This window comes from Erinaceus europaeus, chromosome 11 (assembly GCF_950295315.1).
Source record: "Erinaceus europaeus chromosome 11, mEriEur2.1, whole genome shotgun sequence".
Classification (NCBI taxonomy): Eukaryota; Metazoa; Chordata; class Mammalia; order Eulipotyphla; family Erinaceidae; genus Erinaceus; species Erinaceus europaeus.
The window spans coordinates 1,559,194-1,578,029 of record NC_080172.1 but is presented as its reverse complement, the minus strand read 5'-3'; the positions used below and the strand labels follow the sequence as shown (position 1 = coordinate 1,578,029).

At 45.8% G+C, this 18,836-nt stretch overlaps 1 protein-coding gene across 2 annotated transcripts in view; it reads right to left on the bottom strand.

Moving 5' to 3' along the window:
* Window positions 1-1,895: 1,895 nt before the first annotated feature.
* Window positions 1,896-18,836, bottom strand: part of HEXB (hexosaminidase subunit beta) — a 29,278-nt gene continuing 12,337 nt past the window's right edge. For both annotated transcript variants that reach the window (XM_007518514.3, XM_060201057.1), the window contains 9 exons: window positions 15,018-15,119; window positions 13,748-13,877; window positions 10,219-10,399; window positions 8,347-8,433; window positions 6,689-6,761; window positions 4,915-5,089; window positions 3,372-3,462; window positions 2,403-2,507; window positions 1,896-2,033 (listed from right to left, as the gene is read on the bottom strand). In XM_007518514.3, coding sequence (XP_007518576.2) covers window positions 1,967-2,033; window positions 2,403-2,507; window positions 3,372-3,462; window positions 4,915-5,089; window positions 6,689-6,761; window positions 8,347-8,433; window positions 10,219-10,399; window positions 13,748-13,877; window positions 15,018-15,119 — 1,011 coding nt within the window. In that variant the 3' untranslated portion in view covers window positions 1,896-1,966. The remainder of the gene's footprint in view (window positions 2,034-2,402; window positions 2,508-3,371; window positions 3,463-4,914; window positions 5,090-6,688; window positions 6,762-8,346; window positions 8,434-10,218; window positions 10,400-13,747; window positions 13,878-15,017; window positions 15,120-18,836) is intronic.

Here is an 18,836-nt window from a genome sequence, read left to right as displayed (position 1 = left end):
AGGTGTTCCTCCCTGTCAGTGATGAAATAAAAACAAATGTTCCTGGTCACAAGCATTTCAGGTCCTGGTGGAACTGGGACTCAGAGCCCTCTGGTCATCTTCCCCTAGTGTTTCCCCCTGTGGGAATATCAACCAAAAGTCCTTTTTGGGGTGCAGAAGGAAGGCTTCTGTAATAGTTTCTCCAGTGGACATGGATGTTGGCTGGTCTATCCTCAGTTGAGGGGGAGGTGGAGATAGAGAGGAAAAGAGACAGACAGACACCCGCAGCCCTGCTTTACCACTCGTGAAGCTTTCCCCCTGCAGGTGGAACCAGGGGCCTGACCCTGGCTCCCTGCACCTTGTAATATGTGCGCTCAGCCAGGTGCGCCACCACCCAGCCCCCAAGGATTCGGCCGTCTTGATAGACAGCGCTCCATCCCTCAGCTAAATCTGCTGCTTCTTTTCCAGGAATCTTCTTCCAGGGTTTCCTGTATTTATCCCCCCCCCCAAGTTTTATTTATGTAGTTATCCATTCCATTTATATAAATAAATAAGTATTGTTTTCGATGGGTTATGTTGTTTTCACCGGGCTGGCTTCACGGGCCGGTAACAGATGACCAGGGACTCCTGGCTGGGTTGTACGCAGTATCTCTTTATTCATGCAGGACGCAGCACAATCTAAGACGAGCTAAGCTAAACTCAAAGTACAGTACCGTAAAACTCACAATGCTGTCTTTATATATACTTGCCAAGTAGGGTGGAAACAGGATGTGACATAGAGAGGGTGGAGAGAAAAGTGACTGACAAAATCAGAGTGTGACAAGGAGGGGGCAGATTAGGCGAGAATCCTATCACTGAACCACAAATGCCCTGGAGGGAGGGAGGTGCTTGTTAACAGTGGTTATGTAAATAGAATGAAGTGGTTATGTAAATAGAATAGTGTTAAGCAGGGGGATTTAAACCAAATGAAACAGAAGGGGTCTCATGCATACCAACAAATAAGCAAGGGGTTCTCACCTGTATTTTCTAGTACGCATTCAGAAGAGTTTGGTTTTACATTAAACTTTTTATCTGTTTAGAATTCATTTTTACCTATGGCATTAGTAACATGTGGCTGTTTACTTCCCCGATAGCTTCAGCAGTTTCTGAAGGCTCTGTTCTTGCTCCAGAGCAAGCCTTATGTTCTTTTGTTATAAAGTTGTTCATGTAATTGTGGATCTACTTTGGGGGCTTTCAATTCTGTTCCACTGACCCATGTGTTTTGTTTTTATTTTTGTTGTTTTTGTTTTTCCCTCTGAGATTATCTGTGGGACTTGGTGCCAGCACTCTGAATTCACCATACCCGGAGGCCATTTTTTTCCTTTTCCTTTTTAAATTTTATTCAATAATATAGAGAGAAATTGAGGGTGGGGGGGGGAGATAGAGAGACACCTGCAGCCCTACTTCCCCACCTGTGAAGCTTTCCCCCCTGCAGGTGGGGACCAGGGGCTTGAACCCAGGTCCTTGTGCGCTGTAGTTGTGCGCTTAACCAGGTGCGCATCACCACCTGGACCCCAATAATGACAGTTTTACATCTTCCTTTCCAGCTGAGACACATTTCCTTTCTCTCACTTGTCTAATAAAGGCTTCTATGGAGTTAACTTTTGTCCTTGTTCTCTTAACGATGTCAGGGCCTCACACCCCTGCACTACTTCCCAGCCCCATCTGCTAATTTTATCCACTTTTTCTTGCAAAGGAATGCCAGCCTCGAATATGAAATAATATAGAGGTTCAAAAAAAAAAAAAGATTTATTTCAAAGGTACTTTACGTCATTTGAAATGAAACTGATTGTACAACAGAACGTGGTAGGACGTGTTCCTATTTGTTGCTTCCTCCTCCTCCTCCTCCTCCTCCTCCTCCTCTTTTTCCGTCTTCTCCTTCGTCTCTTCCTTCTTTCCCTTCTCCTCCTCCCTCCTCTCCTTTTCCAGTGTTTCCTCTTGTCTTGGCTCATTTTTCTATGTTGTACTCATGATCACAGTATCCAGTAAAAAGAGGTTGCGCAGCTATGCCTCGCCTGTGGAACACGTCAAATGTGAGTAAGATGTTTAGACGCGGCTCAGTGAAGACAAAAGAGTCAGGCCAGAATCACTGAAGCCCCGGATGAATGGCTGAAGCGAGACTGTCAAGTGGATTCGTGGCCATGCGTGAAGCCGCGCCACAATTCAGCCCGCTTCTGAAGTAGACGCAGAAGCTCAAAGAGCTTCTCTTGGAGGCACTCCTTTCCCTTCTACAAGAAGATGCTCGCTACCATCTCACATGCAGTGACGCACATTTTCATCAACAGCACAGACTCAGAAAGGCAGCAAGAGGCTGCACTGACTAAGGAGGCTTGAAAAACTCACCCAGGACTAAACAAAGCCAGAAAGATTGATGTGCGTCTCACCTGACCATCCTGCAGCGGTGAACTGTCAGTCTGTTGTAGGCTTCCTTGGTGGAGCTGACCTCTTTGTTGCTCCAGAGTCTCTCCCCAACTGCACTCGCCCGAGGCCTAAAACCACACCCCCAGTACCAAAAAGCTTATATTCAAATTTTCTTTCTTCCTTTTTTTCTTTTTCCTTCAGGTTTATCACTGGCGCTGGGTCCCTGCTCTATGAATCTACTGCTCCTGGAGGCCATCCCCCGCCCCCATTTTGTGGCCCTTGCCATTATTTGTTGTTGTTGTTGGATAGGACAGAGAGAAATGGAGAGAGGAGGGGAAGACAGAGAGGGGGAGAGAAAGACAGACACCTGCAGACCTGCTTCACCGCCTGGGTCCCCTACGCCTACACTGAACTTCTCTGTTCCAGACTCTTGGAAACAGAGTTGGCAGTCAGCTGAGGTCAAGAACAAACACCTCATCACAGACCCCTGCGAGCGTCAACCCAGCTTTGACCTAGCACGTTATGACTGGGCCCTCCTCCATCGCTATGGAACAGGCCATGGCCGGTGCGCCGCTATGTTCCATCGCTGGGGAGCCAGAGACGACCCGAACTGCCCCTGCGGCTCCAGACAGACTATGACCCACAGAGTCAACGACTGCCACCTCTCCAGATTCAAAGGAGGTCTCGAAACTTTACATCAGGCTCAACCTGACACTGTTGACTGGCTACGGAAGAAGGGCAAACGCTAGAAGAAGAACCGCCTGGGAAGCGACTCCCCTGCAGGTGGGGAGCCGGGGGCTCGAACTGGGATCCTTATGCCAGTCCTTGCGCTTTGTGCCACCTGCGGTTAACCCACTATGCTACTGCCCAGCCCCCTCATATTTCCTTCAGTAGGCACATGACTCCCGTGCTTCGGGAAACCCTGGGGCTGTTATACCGGGAGCAGAAAGGGAAAGTCTGGCACCTACGTCGAGTGCTCTCAAAGTCCGTACCACAGTCTCGGCATGAGGTTGGTGGCGTCCACAAACTCTCCCCACAGACAAGCTTCTCCTCCGAGGACAAGTTGTTTCTGCCTCTCAGAACCTGCATGAAGGCCACAGGTTTGACAGCAGCTAAATGGCGGCACCTCAAGGCTCAGGTGCAGAGACAACACAGATCTTGCTTTATCCTCAGCAGTCAGCATGGCCTTGACAGACGCCCTCAGCTGTGGCGCACACACAGAAAGACTGACTAGAAGTGGAAGGAATAACCTAAGATGGAAACGCTGAGAGACTGGGGCCGGGCGGTGGCGCACCTGGTTGAGAGCACATGTTACACATGCTACATATGTTACACATGCTACACATGTTACACATGAGCATGGGGCGGGCTGTGCTGTCTCCTCTCTGTGTCTCTCACCAGCTAGGAGGGGGGCAGTTGGGACTGGTGTAATGAATGGTGCAGACTGGAAGCTCCAGTGTCAAAATAAATGAATGAGTGAAAGAAAGGGAGGGAGGGAGAGAGAGGGAGAGAGAGAGAGAGAGAGAGAGAGAGAGAGGGAGAGAGAGAGAGAGAGAAGAACTGTAATAGCAAAGCAGTGGTTCCCAGAGGACAAGGAGGATAAAGCAGGTAGTGGGGCTAAGTGTCTGGTGACGGACGACGGGAATTGAATGGGATCAAGAAGCCGTCTCTGCAGAAGTCGGTCTACCGCACCATGAACAGAGAAACGGCAGAGAGAGCGCCAAGACGCGGCTGTGAGAATGGGGCTGGCATCTAGGAGAAGCTGCTTTGGAAGTTCTTTTGCTTAAGTATGAATATATTGTCATTCGTAAAGGTTGTTGTTGTTGTTTTTTTTTTTCCTCCAGAGTTAATGTTGGGGCTTAGTATTGATACTACAAATCCACTGCTAAAAGGGCCATGTTTCCCTTTTAATTGGACAGGACAGAGAGAAATTGAGAGAGAAAGGGGAGACAGAGAGACATCTGCAGACCTGCTTTGCCACTTGTGAAGCTTCCCCCTTGCAGGTGGGGAGCCGGAGGCTTGAACCCGGATCATTCTGCTTCGTACTATGTGCGCTTAACCCGGTGTGCCACCACCCAGCCCCTCATTCATGACGTTTAAAGGATCCTGACAGCTGCTGTTTTCAGTCACTACAAACAGAAAATGCCAAGTTGAGGACAGTGACTCAGCAACAAGCCGGTGATGATGCCTAGTGGGAGGTTCAGGAAGAAAAGTCACAAACCAAGCCAAGGACCGGCGGCGTAAGGATCCCGGTTCGAGCCCCCAGCTCCCCACCTGCAGGGGAGTCGCTTCACAGGCAGTGAAGCAGGTCTGCAGGTGTCTGTCTTTCTCTCCCCCTCTCTGTCTTCCCCTCCTCTCTCCATTTCTCTCCTATCCAACAATGATGACATCAAAAACAACAACAATAGTAATAACTGTAACAACAATAAAAAAAGCAAGGGCAACAAAAGGGGGGAAATAAAATAAAATAAATAAATAAACAAATAAATAAAAAGAAAAGCCACAAGCCAAGGTTCTGACAGTTGCTTCACTTACCAGGAAAATTAAGAGGTTCCACGGCATAGTACGCCCTCCAGTCCTCCCCGGAGTTGATGTAGTCCAAATACCAGGGGGCGGAGAGGAGCACAGGGTAGCCGGCTGCCGTGACCCTGGCTTGTTCTAAGTGGTAATCCCTATTGATCCATACTTGAACTACTGTGTCAGGATGAAGCTGTTCCAGTCACAAATCAAAGATACACCGTTAGAACTGCCAAGTATAACAGAGGACGCTGAATCTCAGGGTGCGGCAGCTAGGGACACAGCCTCTAAGAACACTGAGAAGCAAGTGCTTTCTTCCTCTCCCAACCACCTGGAGATAATTTCAAACTCTGCTTGTCGTGGGGTCTTGAAATTTGAAGCTCTGTCAGACTTAAGGCTGGCTATTCAACGTTAAGCCATTTTGATATTACATCACTCACAGCCAATTTCATCACACTACTGTCTTATTTATTTTGGCAACTGTGGAGACATCATCTGTTTTCTGGAAAAAGTAATATTAGCAGCTGGGCTTGCAGACTCTCAGTTGCCCCAAAGGAAAAGATCTGTGATTATGTCAGAGAGGAGTGCTATTCACATATAAGGGTGCTCACTGAGCTGGGGAGATAAGGGGCATGGGGTCTGCCGGAAAGAGTGAATCTCCATGCCTGCTAGCCAGTAGCCAGAGACAGGTGGTGCTCGAGTTCAACAAACAAGCCTGTGCTGACAGTTTTCCTTACAATAAAATTACCTTAATAGCGATGGAGACTTCTGTGTTTCTCTTTCCTTCCTTCCTTCCTTCCTTCCTTCCTTCCTTCCTTCCTTCCTTTCTTCTTTTCTTTCTTTCTTTCTTTCTTTCTTTCTTTCTTTCTTTCTTTCTCTCTTTCTTTCTTTTTCTCCCATACAAAAATATTTAGTGGCTTTTATTGCCTTTATTTAAATTTTTTATTTGTCATTAATAGTTTCTTATTAAGATGGTAAGATTGCAACGTCTAGCTCCACACCACACCCACCACCGAAGTTTTGAGTCCCCACCCTCCCACCTCCCAAAGAGAACTAACAGAGTTCTCACAAGTCTTACAAATAGTTTGCTGCTCCTGTTTTGTTTGGATTTTTTTTTTTTTTTTTTTTGGTGGGGCAAGCTCATGTGAATCAGCTCTCTGGGTTCCACATCTGAGTGAAGCCATCTGGCCGCTGTCTCTCATCTCTTCACTTATTTCACTAAACATCATCACCTCTAGTTCCATTCATTTTGTCCCAAAGGACACACTATCCTCTTTTCTGATCTCGGAGTGGTATCCATGGAGTATCTGTCCCATGAGCCAGTCATCTGATGATGGCTATCTAGGCTGCGTCCACTCTTTGACTATCATGAATAACGCAGCCGTGAACACAGGGTTGCATGTGTCCTTTCTAATTAGTGCATCAGTGTCACTGGACAGACGTCCAGGAGTGGTATTTCCATTTTTATTTGTTTAAGGACTCTGCATAAAGACTCATATTTCTATAGATTTATTCTGATCTCCTGAAAAGAGGACCTGACCTTAACGTGTGTCAGTTGGCTGTTAGTAATGAGATGGAGGGAGGGAGGAGGGGCCAGTGGGCGCATGCATAAAGGAGCAAAGTCCCTGGGGGCAAGGAAACAAAGACTGCCGGTTCCAGCCTCCCTTTCCCACCAGAGAAGCTTAGGAGATGGGAGCTGATTTTTTGTAACATCGGGAGAAGCTTCATGAGAATGCCTTCCTGTGTGAAATACCCCGTCTTCCATGTTGCCAGAATCACATGTGGCCCTTACCTTCGCATGATCATCAAAAGCCTCTTGCCAGATGATGGGCCTCTTCTTTAGAGTGGAAATAATATTCAAAACCCTACCATTAAAAAAAAATTACCCAGTTACTTCCGATCACAAGTTTAACAATAGCTTTACTTTATGGATTTTATTTTTTTTGCACCAGTGTTTTGCACAGGTACAGCTTCACCGTTCCATGGCCAACATTTAATTCTTTTTTATTTTTATTTCAGAGAGAAAGCATGTGAGAGAGACAGAGACAAAGGCAGAGGGATGGTCAGCGCAGCACTGCCCCGCAGCATGTGGAGCTAGCGCATTCTCCCTCTGCCCCTTCGTGGAAAGAGTTTGCGGTTCCCACTGTAAAGCCCCGCTCTTCAGCAGGCATCGGTACAGGGTAGAGGTGGCTTATACGTGCACGTCCCAAAACAACGATCCCTCACACCACCGCTCACCGGACATTCAGAATATGGCTACTGGAATAAAGACTTGACTCCTTCCTTCTCTTCCTTTTGAAGTGAAACACAGAGAGTCAGAACAAAAGCCTCTTCCAGCCCCAGGGGCGCAGTTCAGCGCACGACGCCCTAGGTTTGATGCCCAGCGACACGAGACAACAACAAAAACCCCACAGAAAGCAAACCTGAGAATACGGGACGATCTCTCAGCAGAAGTTGAAAACAAGATCAGAAGAGAAAACACAAGCAGAACCTGAACTGGAGTTGGCGTATTGCACCCAAGTAAAAGAAGACTCTGAGGTGGGTGGCTGGGGAGAATACAGGTCCAAGAAGGATGACAGAGGACCTGGCGGGGGCTGTACTGTTATATGGAAAACTGGGGAATGTTATGCATGTACAAACTACTGTATTTACTGTCAAATGTAAAACATTAATTCCCAATAAAGAAATTAAAAACAACAACAACAACAAACCTTAAAGTTTGGGGAAGGAAGGATGGTTTCCATAGAGAAGAAGAGATAGAGGAAGATACAGCTGGTGACGGGGCCCAGGCTCACATCAGAGGGTGGATACCAGACTTCAGGCGGGAGCAAAGTGAGCCCGGACAGAAGCGACAGTGCGATTCTACAGAACCAAGGGATCTCAGGGAGAAACGTCTCAACACATACGAGTGTGGTTCCCACACTGGGGAGGGAGCACAGGTGTAGAACACAAGAAGCATTCTAGGACTCAGCAGAGGGGTAGGTCCCAGAGGCTGGGTGCTGATGGAGAGTCCAGCTGACAGGGGCCTCACAGCTGTTGTCACCTAGCTCAAGTCACTGTAAGAGGCCTACAGTCACCTTTTAACCTTTTATTTTATTTTATTTTATTTATTATTTTATTTATAATTGGATAGAGACAGAGAGATAGAGACAGCCCTGCTTCACTACTTGTGAAGATTTCCCCCTGCAGGTGGGGGCTGGGGGCTTGAACCTGGGTCCTTGAGCACCGTAACCAGGTGCCTAATATCCTGGCCCCTCAGACAGCTTTTTTTCTCAGTTTAATCACATAGTGAATGTTGTTCCCCTCTTTATGACTATTTATCTGGGTAACATTTATACTTTGGCAAGAGGTTGGTGAGATATTGGGAAAACAAAACACTACTAACTAACGGGAACATCCCTACCAGACATTCCTTGAATAAAAACCCAAATAGGCTTCTCAGGAACTTACTTTTGAATGTAGAAGGATTCTAGTTCTCTAACATCTTTGAAACGTTTATTCTGCTTCATGAACTTTTGGATTTCTGCATTGGACTTCCTTAAATAAAAATAGAGTATAATTGAAATTTTTGATTTGATTTGTTGTTTATTTATTTCCTTTTGTTGTCCTGTTGTTTTATTGTTGTAGTTATTATTGTTGTTGTTATTGATGTCATCGTTGTTGGACAGGACAGACAGAAATGGAGAGAGGAGGGGAAGACAGAGAGGGGGAGAGAAAGACAGACACCTGCAGACCTGCTTCACCACCTGTGAAGTGACGCCCCTGCAGGTGGGGAGCCGAGGGCTCGTACCGGGATCCTTACGCCGGTCCTTGCGCTTTGTGCCACATGCGCTTAACCCGCTGCACTACCGCCCGACTCCCCACATTAAAAAAAAAATTTTTTTTAAATATTTATTTATTTATTCTCTTTTGTTGCCCTTGTTTTATTGTAGTTATTATTATTGATGTTGTTTTTGTTGGATAGGACAGAGAAATGGAGAGAGGAGGGGAAGACAGAGAGGGGGAGAGAAAGACAGACACCTGCAGACCTGCTTCACCGCCTGTGAAGCGACTCCCCTGTAGGTGGGGAGCCGGGGGCTCGAACTGGGATCCTTACGCCGGTCCTTGTGCTTTCTGCCACCTGCGCCTAACCTGCTGCACTACCGCCGACTCCCGCTGTTTATTTATTTTTCTCCATGTCTAATCCGTGTTTTTATACTGGTCTACAGGATTACAAAATTACAGGCTATAGTTCCACACTTCATCCTCCACCAGATTCTGTGCCCTATCCCCATCCCCAGCGATAACCACCAGAGTTCTCATGATGCCTGAGAGACAGCTGGGCCACTTTTTTCTTACATATATATAATCTCATGTGCTTCAATTCCCTATATTCCATATATGCTGAGTCTATTTTTCAAAAATATTGTCTTTATTTATTTATTGAATAAAGACAGAGAGAAATTGAGAGGGAAGGGGAAGATAGAGAGGAAGAGAGACAGAGACACCTGCAGCCCTGCTTCACCACTCATGGAGCTTTCCCCCTGCAGGTGGGGTCCAGGGGCTTGAACCTGGGTCCTTGTGTGCTGTAACATGTGCGCTCAACCAGGTGTGACACCACCCAGGCCCTCATCCTGAATCTATTTAAAGTATCATATATCCCAAACATCCTGTGTATAGATATGAAACTATTAACGTTTGTATGTGTTCTCTTCATTTCACTCTGCAAATGTTTTTTTCTGGCTGCTGGTTTTCTGTAGAACTGACTTTCCCTCCCCCCACCTTTCTCTGTCTCTGAAAATGAATTTTTTTTTTTTTAACCAGAGCACTGATTAGCTCTGGCTCATGGTGGCGCAGGGGATGGAACCTGGGACTTTGGAGCCTCAGGCATGAGAGTCTTTTTGAATAACCATTATGCTGTCCACCCCGCCCACATAGCCATCGTTACTATAGTCTTCTAAATTTTTCAGTTTTCTTCTTCACTCCCTCCACTCTCCCTTTCCCCTCTCCCTTTCCCCTCTCCTCTCCTTTCTTCCTCCTCCTCCTCCTCTCCTCCTCCTTCTCTCCCTCCCTCTCCCTCCCCCCATTCTCTCTCTGAGGTCACAGCTTCTTTCAATACACAGGGGACAGGCTAAAACATGGCTTTTATTGATTCTTTGTTAAGCCATCTATTTCTGTATTCTAAAAAACCAGCTAGCAGCTCAGAAACTGTGTTGCCAAGTTTAGTCCTTGCAAAAAGATATTATCCACAAAGGCTCCCTCTTTCCTGGCAACCCTATACTGTTACTTTCAGATGCAACATGTAATAAGATAGAATGCTACAGGCATAAAGGATCGCCATACCAACAGAGCAAGTCCACTTCATCTCCTCCCAAGTGAATGAACTCATCTGGAAACACTCGACTGATTTCTGCGAAAAGTCTGGACAGGAAGGTGTAAGTCGAATTCAGAGCAGGGTTGATAGGTCCATACACTGTCGAAAACTTCTCTTTAGCGTCACACACAGTCAAAAGGTTCTTCTGACCTGCAAGAGAATGTAGAGATTCTTTTTTAAAAAATGTTTAATCACGAACACGTGACTTTGTACACGGCTTTTATCTGTTTATTGTCGTGAAGTCATAAGAGGTTTTATGCGGAAATTGATGAGCGTATTTCCTGTGGTGATCTCTGTCAAATGAGGTGAGGGCAAAGCCTTTTCCTTTGTTTTCTGTATTTATTTATTTATTTTTGGATAGAGACAGAGAAATTGAGATGGAAGGGGGAGAAAGAGTGACACCTGCAGCCCCCGTCTCATCACTCGTGAAGCCTCCTGCCTGCAGGCGGGAAGTGCATGTTAAACCCAGGTCCTTACACACTGTAGTGTGTGTGCTGAACCAGGTTCCCCACCACCTGGCCCCAAATGCATTTTCATTCTTTTTATAACAAGCCTTCTTTTCCTTTAAACTCCCTGAGATATCATCCAGACATCCATTTCAAATATCAGTGACTCCAAGTCTTTCAGCTTGCCCCCCCCCACCCCTTTTTTTAAAGCTGTGTCAGGTTTTCTCTCTTTAACACAAGTAGACATCCTAGCTGCAGTTCACATGTAACCTAGCAACAACAGCTGCATCAACAACAAAACACTCCTCTGCTCCTTCTGCTCCTTTTATCTGGTCTGGGTATCACCATCCTTAGTCATTGAGTCTTGTTCCTTCACCCACAGGCAATGAATTGGCTCCCACCACTACTCTGGCCCAGGGTTTAATTCTTTTGTTTGTTTGTTAGTTTGTTTATTATTAGAGAGAGAGAGGGAAATTGAGAGTGGGAGAGGAAGATAGAGAAGGAGAGAGGCTGAGAGATACCTGCAGCCCTGCTTCACCGCTCACGAAGCTTTTCTCCCTGCAGGTGGGGACCAGGGACTTGAACCCAGGTCCGCATACACTGTAATGCGTGCACTTAACCACGTACACCACTGCCTGGCCCCACGGCAATCTGTCACTTTACAGGACTTCCTGTCACCAGGTTCCATTATGCCACTTTGCAAGAAAGCCCACTCAGCTCGGTGGGTCATGAAGCCTCCAACGGTCCGCATTCAGATTCTCCACTGTCTATACTTCTCGACTTATTTCTCTCTATTCTCCACGTCTACCATAAGGATAGTACTTATCTGGAAGTGTACCACATTTAGAAAGCTTCTAAAAATAGAAAAACAAGAGACAAAGAAAATGATTTACTAGAGCTAGGAAGGTGTCAAAAATAGATTTGCACAATGCAGTCACGACTGAGTCCAAAGCGAAGAATAGATCCATCAGGTTATTCCAGAAAGCTCTTTGATGCATTTGTGTTTCTTGCTTGTCTATTAGATACTTTTGAGGGATTAAAATGCTACCACTACTCTGAACAAGCAATCAAATCAACCTGCTATATATAAAAAGGGCCAGGCAGGTGAAGTAAGGGCATACATGACTGAGGCTTACAGAACACTACCGTGCAGAAACATCGTTCTGTGCTGCCTTGAGCTAGGAGTGAAGCACATAGTAAAACATGGAATATGCTAAAATCAACTAACAATGTAGTACACAATCTATCCTACAATAAGCATTTAATACTGGTAAAAGAACAACACTCATCCAGTGATTGTAAATGTAGGGCACTATGTGAAATCCTTTTTTACTAATTTTTTAAATATTTATTTATTCCCTTTTGTTGCACTTGTTATATTGTTGTTGTTATTGATCTAATTGTTGTTGGATAGGACAGAGAGAAATGGAGAGAGGAGGGGAAGACAGAGAGGGGGAGAGATAGACAGACACCTGCAGACCTGCTTCACCGTCTGTGAGGTGACTCCCCTGCAGGTGGGGAGCCGGGGGCTCAAACCGGGATCCTTACGCCGGTCCTTGAGCTTTGTGTCACCTGCGCTTAACCTGCTGAGCTACTGCCCAACTCGTGCAGAGTACTTGTAGTGATTAATTTTTATGTGATGCTAGGGGTGTGGCTTGGGACCCCACACAATCACAGTACAGCCAGGCCACCTCTCGCATAACTGTTATTTTGTCTTTTTTGAGAGGGAGTAGGGAGACAGAGCTAGAGACCCAAAGTTTTGCCCCACCATCTTTGGAGTTCTGCCTATCTTCTTTGTCTTTGTGAAGCTTATGTGGTGCCAGGACTCCAGCCCAGGGCCTTGGCATGTAAGGCAGGCATTCTGCTGCTTCTCACATTCCTGACCCTTCCCTGTGGCTTTCAAACTGGTCACTTAATCATCTAAACATGACTTAGTAGATAACTACTACTATTACTGCCACCACCACCCCCAGGTTAGAGGTGGGGAAGCAAAGGCTGAGATGTTCCTTCAGTTGTTTAAAATGACAAAAAGCAGGGTTCTGATGTAGGGTTCTGATTTAACACCCCAGTGGCAGTGATGAGCAATTCTGTGCGTTGATGCCACGAATCCCAACTCAAGGACACTCCTCTTCCAGACGCATGAGTATGTTCCTTCACCTTTCAAAGGCTTTTATTGATTTTGATTTTCATTTTTTTTTTGGAGGCAGAGCCTTGCACATGCACAATTTCACTACTCAGGACTACTTTTTTTATTCATTTACTCATTCATTCATTCATTCATTCATTCACTCATTCATTCAGACAGAGAGAGAGAGAGAGAGACTGCAGTTCCAGAGCTTTTGGGGGCTGGGGGGCATATCTTGCAGATGGTGGCGGGCTTCAAACCTGGGTGCTTGGTCACATGCTTGCAAGGCACATGGCCCACCTAGTGAGCAACGTCTCCAGCCTTTTCGGGAATATTTTAAGTGACCTCTTTGTGAAACTGCTGCTTGGGTTCATTCATATTTATTCATTTGTTTACTTCATCACCAGGATTATTGTTGGGGCTCAGTGCCTGCGTGACGAATTCACCACTCCGAGGGGTTGTTTCCCTTCCTTTCTTTCTGTCTCTCTTTCTTCCTTCCTCCCTCCCTCCCTTTTATTATTTTTTTTTGATAGACACAGAAATAAATTGAAAAGGAAGGAGGGATAGAGAAAGAGACACTTGACACAGTGCTTCACTGCTCATTAAGCTTCCCGCCACAGGTGGGGACCAGGGGCTTGAACCCAGGTCCTTGTGCCTGGAGACCTGTTGGTTCTATTGGCTGTGCCGCTGCCCAGTCTCTTGAATTCATTCATTATATTATACTTTTTTTCAATATCCTTTTTTCCTTTGGCCTTTGTTTTTGTGCTGCAGGCAGTGCTTAGGGAGTTTGACCGGCTCGAATTCTGTCCTCTGACTCTATCCTACCCACCTGTGAGTCGCGATGAAAGAAATAAGGTGAGTAAACACCATTCACAAAGATACGGACTTGCCATGTTCACACTTTGTAAGTCATGAAACACGCTTTACCTTTACCCCAAGACTGTGTGTGTCCAGGGGTATCAAACTCTGGCAGGACTCGGATCCCTCGGCGCCGGGCAAATTCAATCACCTCACGGACATCCTTTGGTCTATACACATGAGTCAGAGTATAGCTTCCCTGTGAATGCAGTCATGAAAATTAAAACGTAGCAAGTCAGGATTTGTCTCTGGAAGTTGTTAAAAGTTCTGTTCTTCCCAGACAATATTTTTACCCCACCAGCATGTTAGCTGCTGGGCTCAGGTAGAAACTAGTAAAGTCACGGGCCCCTTGGAATAGACCTAAAATAGACTCCCAGATCCTTCCCACATAAAGACTGAAAATCTTACCCGCTCTATTCTTACCTTTGGGTTTCTGGTTACTAAACAATTTGCCCTGCTTTATATCTTGCCACCTTTCAGCACCAAGTTGCAGATGTTACCTACCATGTCACCATCCTGACTTCCCTGGGCAGACGCCCTCACCCAAGTGTCCTGGAATCTCCCCCCCCCCCCAGAACCCTGCCCCACTAGGGACAGACAGAGACAGGCTGGGGGTGTGGATCCACCTGCCAACACCCATGTCCAGCAGAGAAGCAATGACAGAAGCCAGAACTCCCACCTTCTGCAACCCATAATGAATTTTAGTCCATACTCCCAGAGGGAGGGGGCAGGTGGTAGCACATCTGGTTAACTGCACACATTGCAGTGCGCAAGGAACCCGGTTCAAGCCCCTGGTCCCCACCTGCAGTGGGAAAGCTTCATCAGTGGTGGAGCAGGGCTGCAGGTGTCTCTCTGTCTCCCCTCCCCTCTCTATCTCTATCCAGTAATGAATAAATAAATCATTAAAACTAATCTTGCTAGCCTACTTGATTATAACTATTACTAATTATGTATGTTGATTGACAGATTAATAATGAATGCTTTGGCTTCCCACACTCCAGTTTTTTTTTTTTTTTTTACATTTTTCATAGCTCTTAAGATGGTTTACATTTGCAATAAGACATTAACTATGAAAACACAAGTTTTAGGACTTTGGGAGGCATAGCTATGGAATAACAGGGGATAGAACTGAACTTCCCCAACCAGCAAATATCTGAAAATACAAGTTTTATAGAACTTAAAAACTATGTCACAGCCTGTTAAAAGTTCAAACGTTACACGTTTACCTGGTATGTTTATATTCTCCCCATAAGAGGCAGCAATGAAGCAGAAACTTCTCATGACATTCTCTGAGAAGCAGCCTTGTAGACATATGACAGTAACGTGAATTACTATTCACCTTTTTGCTTAACTGCGGAAACGTGGCACTCTGGTATGGGAACGCCTGGTCATCCACTATGTGCCAGTGTAGCACGTTGAACTTGTTCATGGCCATGGCGTCCTGCGGGGAAACGTGCTCAAGTCACACACAGCAGAAACAACACTCAACCCAGCTTGCGGCTGCACAGTCAGGACCGTGGGTAATGTGTCTGTGCCCTTTTAACTGCTCCATCCCAGTAGCTGGGGGCAGAGGGAGAAGAGAGGAATGCAGGAGTTGCCTATGGGAGGACCTAGATTAGACCCCACACCACAAATACTCTGTCTCTCTGTCTCTGTGTCTCTGTCTCTCTGCCTCTCACTGTCTCTCTGTCTCTTTCTGTCTCTCTGTATCTCTCTGTCTCTCTGTCTCCCTCCAGGGGTTATCCCTGGGGCTCAGTGCCGGCACTATGAGTCCACTGCTCCTGGAGGCCATCTATTCCATTTTACTGGACAGGACAGAGAGAAACTGAGGGCAGGGGAGATAGAGAGGGAGAGAAAAAGAAAGAGACCTGCAGATCTGCTTTGCAGGTGGGGAGCCAGGGGCTTGAACCTGGGTTCTTGCGCTTAGTACTAAGTGCACTTAACCAGGTGCACTACTGCCCGGCCCCCTGGTTTCTCTCTATCTCATAAACATAATGATAAACTTTCTGTAGGCAAAAACTCTATCAACGTAGTTTTCAAAATAAATTTAGAAAATGTAATATAATGAATGATGGATCAATGGATCATAAGATAGAGTCAGATGCAGAGCTCTTGATAATAGATTTATAACCCATGTAATAGAAAGGAGAACTTAGACCAACACAGCTAACATTCCGGAGACAAAAGCATCATCAAGAATGAGTTTACACAAAGTGTTTGCAAGACCGGGAGAGCTAGGGTGCTTATTTTGGTTCCTTAGACTTTCAGGGTTCTAGAATTCACTGTGCAGGATTCCTCTCTCTCTCTCTTTCTCCCACTCTTTTCCTTACTGGGGGGATTAGTGGTTTACAGTCAACAGTAAAATACAGTGGCTGGTCCATGTGCAACAGCATTTCTCAGTTCTCTAACCCCCCACCAGGCCCTCCTCTGCCATCCTGTTCCAGGACCTGAACTCTCCCCCACCCGAGTCCTTGACTTTGGTGCAGTACACCAACTCTAGTCCGACTTCTGCTTTGTGTTTCCCCTTCTGTTCTTATTTTTCAACTTCTGACTATGAGTGAGATCATCCCATACTCATCCTCTTTCTGGCTGATCTCACTTCACATTATTTCTTCAAGCTCCATCCAAGATGGGGTGAAGAAGGTGAAGTCACCATTTTTAATAGCTGAGTAGTATTCCATGGTGTATATAGACCACAACATGCTCAGCCACTCATCTGTTGTTGAACACCTGGGTTGCTTCCAGGTTTTGGCTATTACAAATTGTGCTGCTATGAACATAGGTGCATGTTGGTATGCTTCTAAAAACCCCTTCTGTTTCATTAGTTTAATACCCCCTGCTTAACACTGTATTCTATTTACACAACTACTGTATTCTATTTACATAACCACTGCAGGGCATTGGTTCAATCCCCACTGGTTCATGATATGTTTTTGATGCCTGTATAGGGATTGGTTTGATCCCATTCAAAGCGGTCTATTTAAATCACTTTTACATTTACATAAAGCACCACACTCCCTCCGGGGCATTGGTGGTTTAGTGATAGAATTCTCACCTGCTCCGCCCCCTCTCCTTGTCATACCCTCATTTTCACTAGTTACTTTTCTCTCCACCCTCTCTGCATAGCATCCTGTCCCCACCCTACTGGGCTAGTATATTTATAAGGACAAGATTGTTTGTAGTAGTTTTGAGTTACAAACAATCTTGTCCTTATAAATATACTAGTAGTTTTGAGTTTAGCTTAGCTCGGCTTAGATTGTGCTGCGTCCTGTATGAATAAAGAGATACTGCGTACAACCCAGCCATGAGTCCCGGGTCGTCTGTTACCCGCCCGTGAAGCCAGCCCGGTGAAAACAACAGGTGCACACAGATCTTTTTGGATGGGTATGTTGGGTTCCTTAGGATCTATCCCCAGGAGAGGAATTGCAGGGTCACAGGGCAGGTCCATTTTTAGCCTTCTGAGAGTTCTCCAGACTGTTCTCCACAGGGGCTGGACCTGACATCCTCAAAGGTGGTTCTCTTTGGAGGGTGGAGGGAGGAGATACAGGAACTTGGGTGGAGGGTGTGGTGTATAAGTATACATTGTAAACTTTTAATCTTCTAACAAACTATTAACAACAAATTAAAAATTATTAAAAACAGAGTAAGTTTACAGTTGTCAGTAGAAAACAATACAAATAGCTACTGAATAAGAGAAGCTATAAAAACTAACTAAAAACCAATGGATAGGGGCCAGGTGGTGGCTCACCTGGTTGAGTGCACATGTTACAGTGTGCAAGAACCTGGGTTTGAGTCCCCAGTCCCCACCTGCAGAGGGAAAGCTTTATGAGTGTGAAGCAGGGATGCATCTCTCTCTCTCTCTGCCTCCCCTCTCAATTTCTGGCTGTCTCTATCCAATAAAAATAAAGATAACTTAAAAAAAAACTTTAAAACCCCTAACATTAAGCCAAATCATCACTAGCACAGCAAGTTAGCAAAGAACAGCACCTCTCTAGAAGGCAAACTTTGCACCTTAGGCCAGGAGTCAGAAGGCATCTGTTAAGATGACGTGTAAGCGACTTTAAGTCCCAAAAAAGAAACATCGAAAAAAAAATGAAGGCCTCCTCATGCAGACCATCTCAACAAAACCCAAGTATAATGAAGGTTTCTCTGGAGACAGAAGGTAGGCGGTAGGTAGCTCACTTGGGAGAGCACAGGCCTTCCCGCCGTGAGGACCTGGGTTTGAGCTCTGGCTTCGCATGGTAGCACCACTGACAGCACCAGGGGTGCTCAGTGAATGATGGAGCGATGCTGTGGTGTCTTTCCTCTACCTTCCTCTTCCTCTCTTTCTATCTGAGACAAAAAGAATGACAAAAAATTGCTCTGGGGACAGTGGAAGCTTGCATGTGCAAGATCCCAGTGACACACACAGCCACACACACACATAGTCACACACACAGTCACACACACACACACACATAGTCACGCAGTCACACACACACTCACACCCCAGTGACACACACACACATAGCCACACACACAACAACACACACACACACACACACTCACAGAGTCACACACACAGCCACACATAGTCACACACACAGTCACACTCACACAGTCACACACACACAGTCACACACACACTCACACCCCAGTGACACACACAGCCACACACACACATAGCCACACACACAGCAACACATACACACACACACTCACACAGAGTCACACACACACAGTCACACTCACACAGTCACACACACAGTCACACACACACATAGTCACACACACACACACACACACACACACACACACACACACACACACACACGATTGCTCTGTAGTTCTACATGTTAACCTAGAGGCTCATCAGTGTGAGACTGGCAAAATATATCATGGACTGTAAAAGGATATTCACCCACTTATAGAGATGATATAAACATTAAATATGTCCATAGCATAATGTTTCATTTATTTATTTTTAAATATTTGCTCATTAATTTTAACTAGAGACCAGAGCACTGCTCAGCTCTGATATATACGGTGACGGGGGTTGAACCTGAGACACCAAACATTTACGAACACGAGATACTCCCCAGGCCCCACAATACAGTTGTTGCCTTTCTTTCTTTCTTTCTTTCTTTCTTTCTTTCTTTCTTTCTTTCTTTCTTTCTTT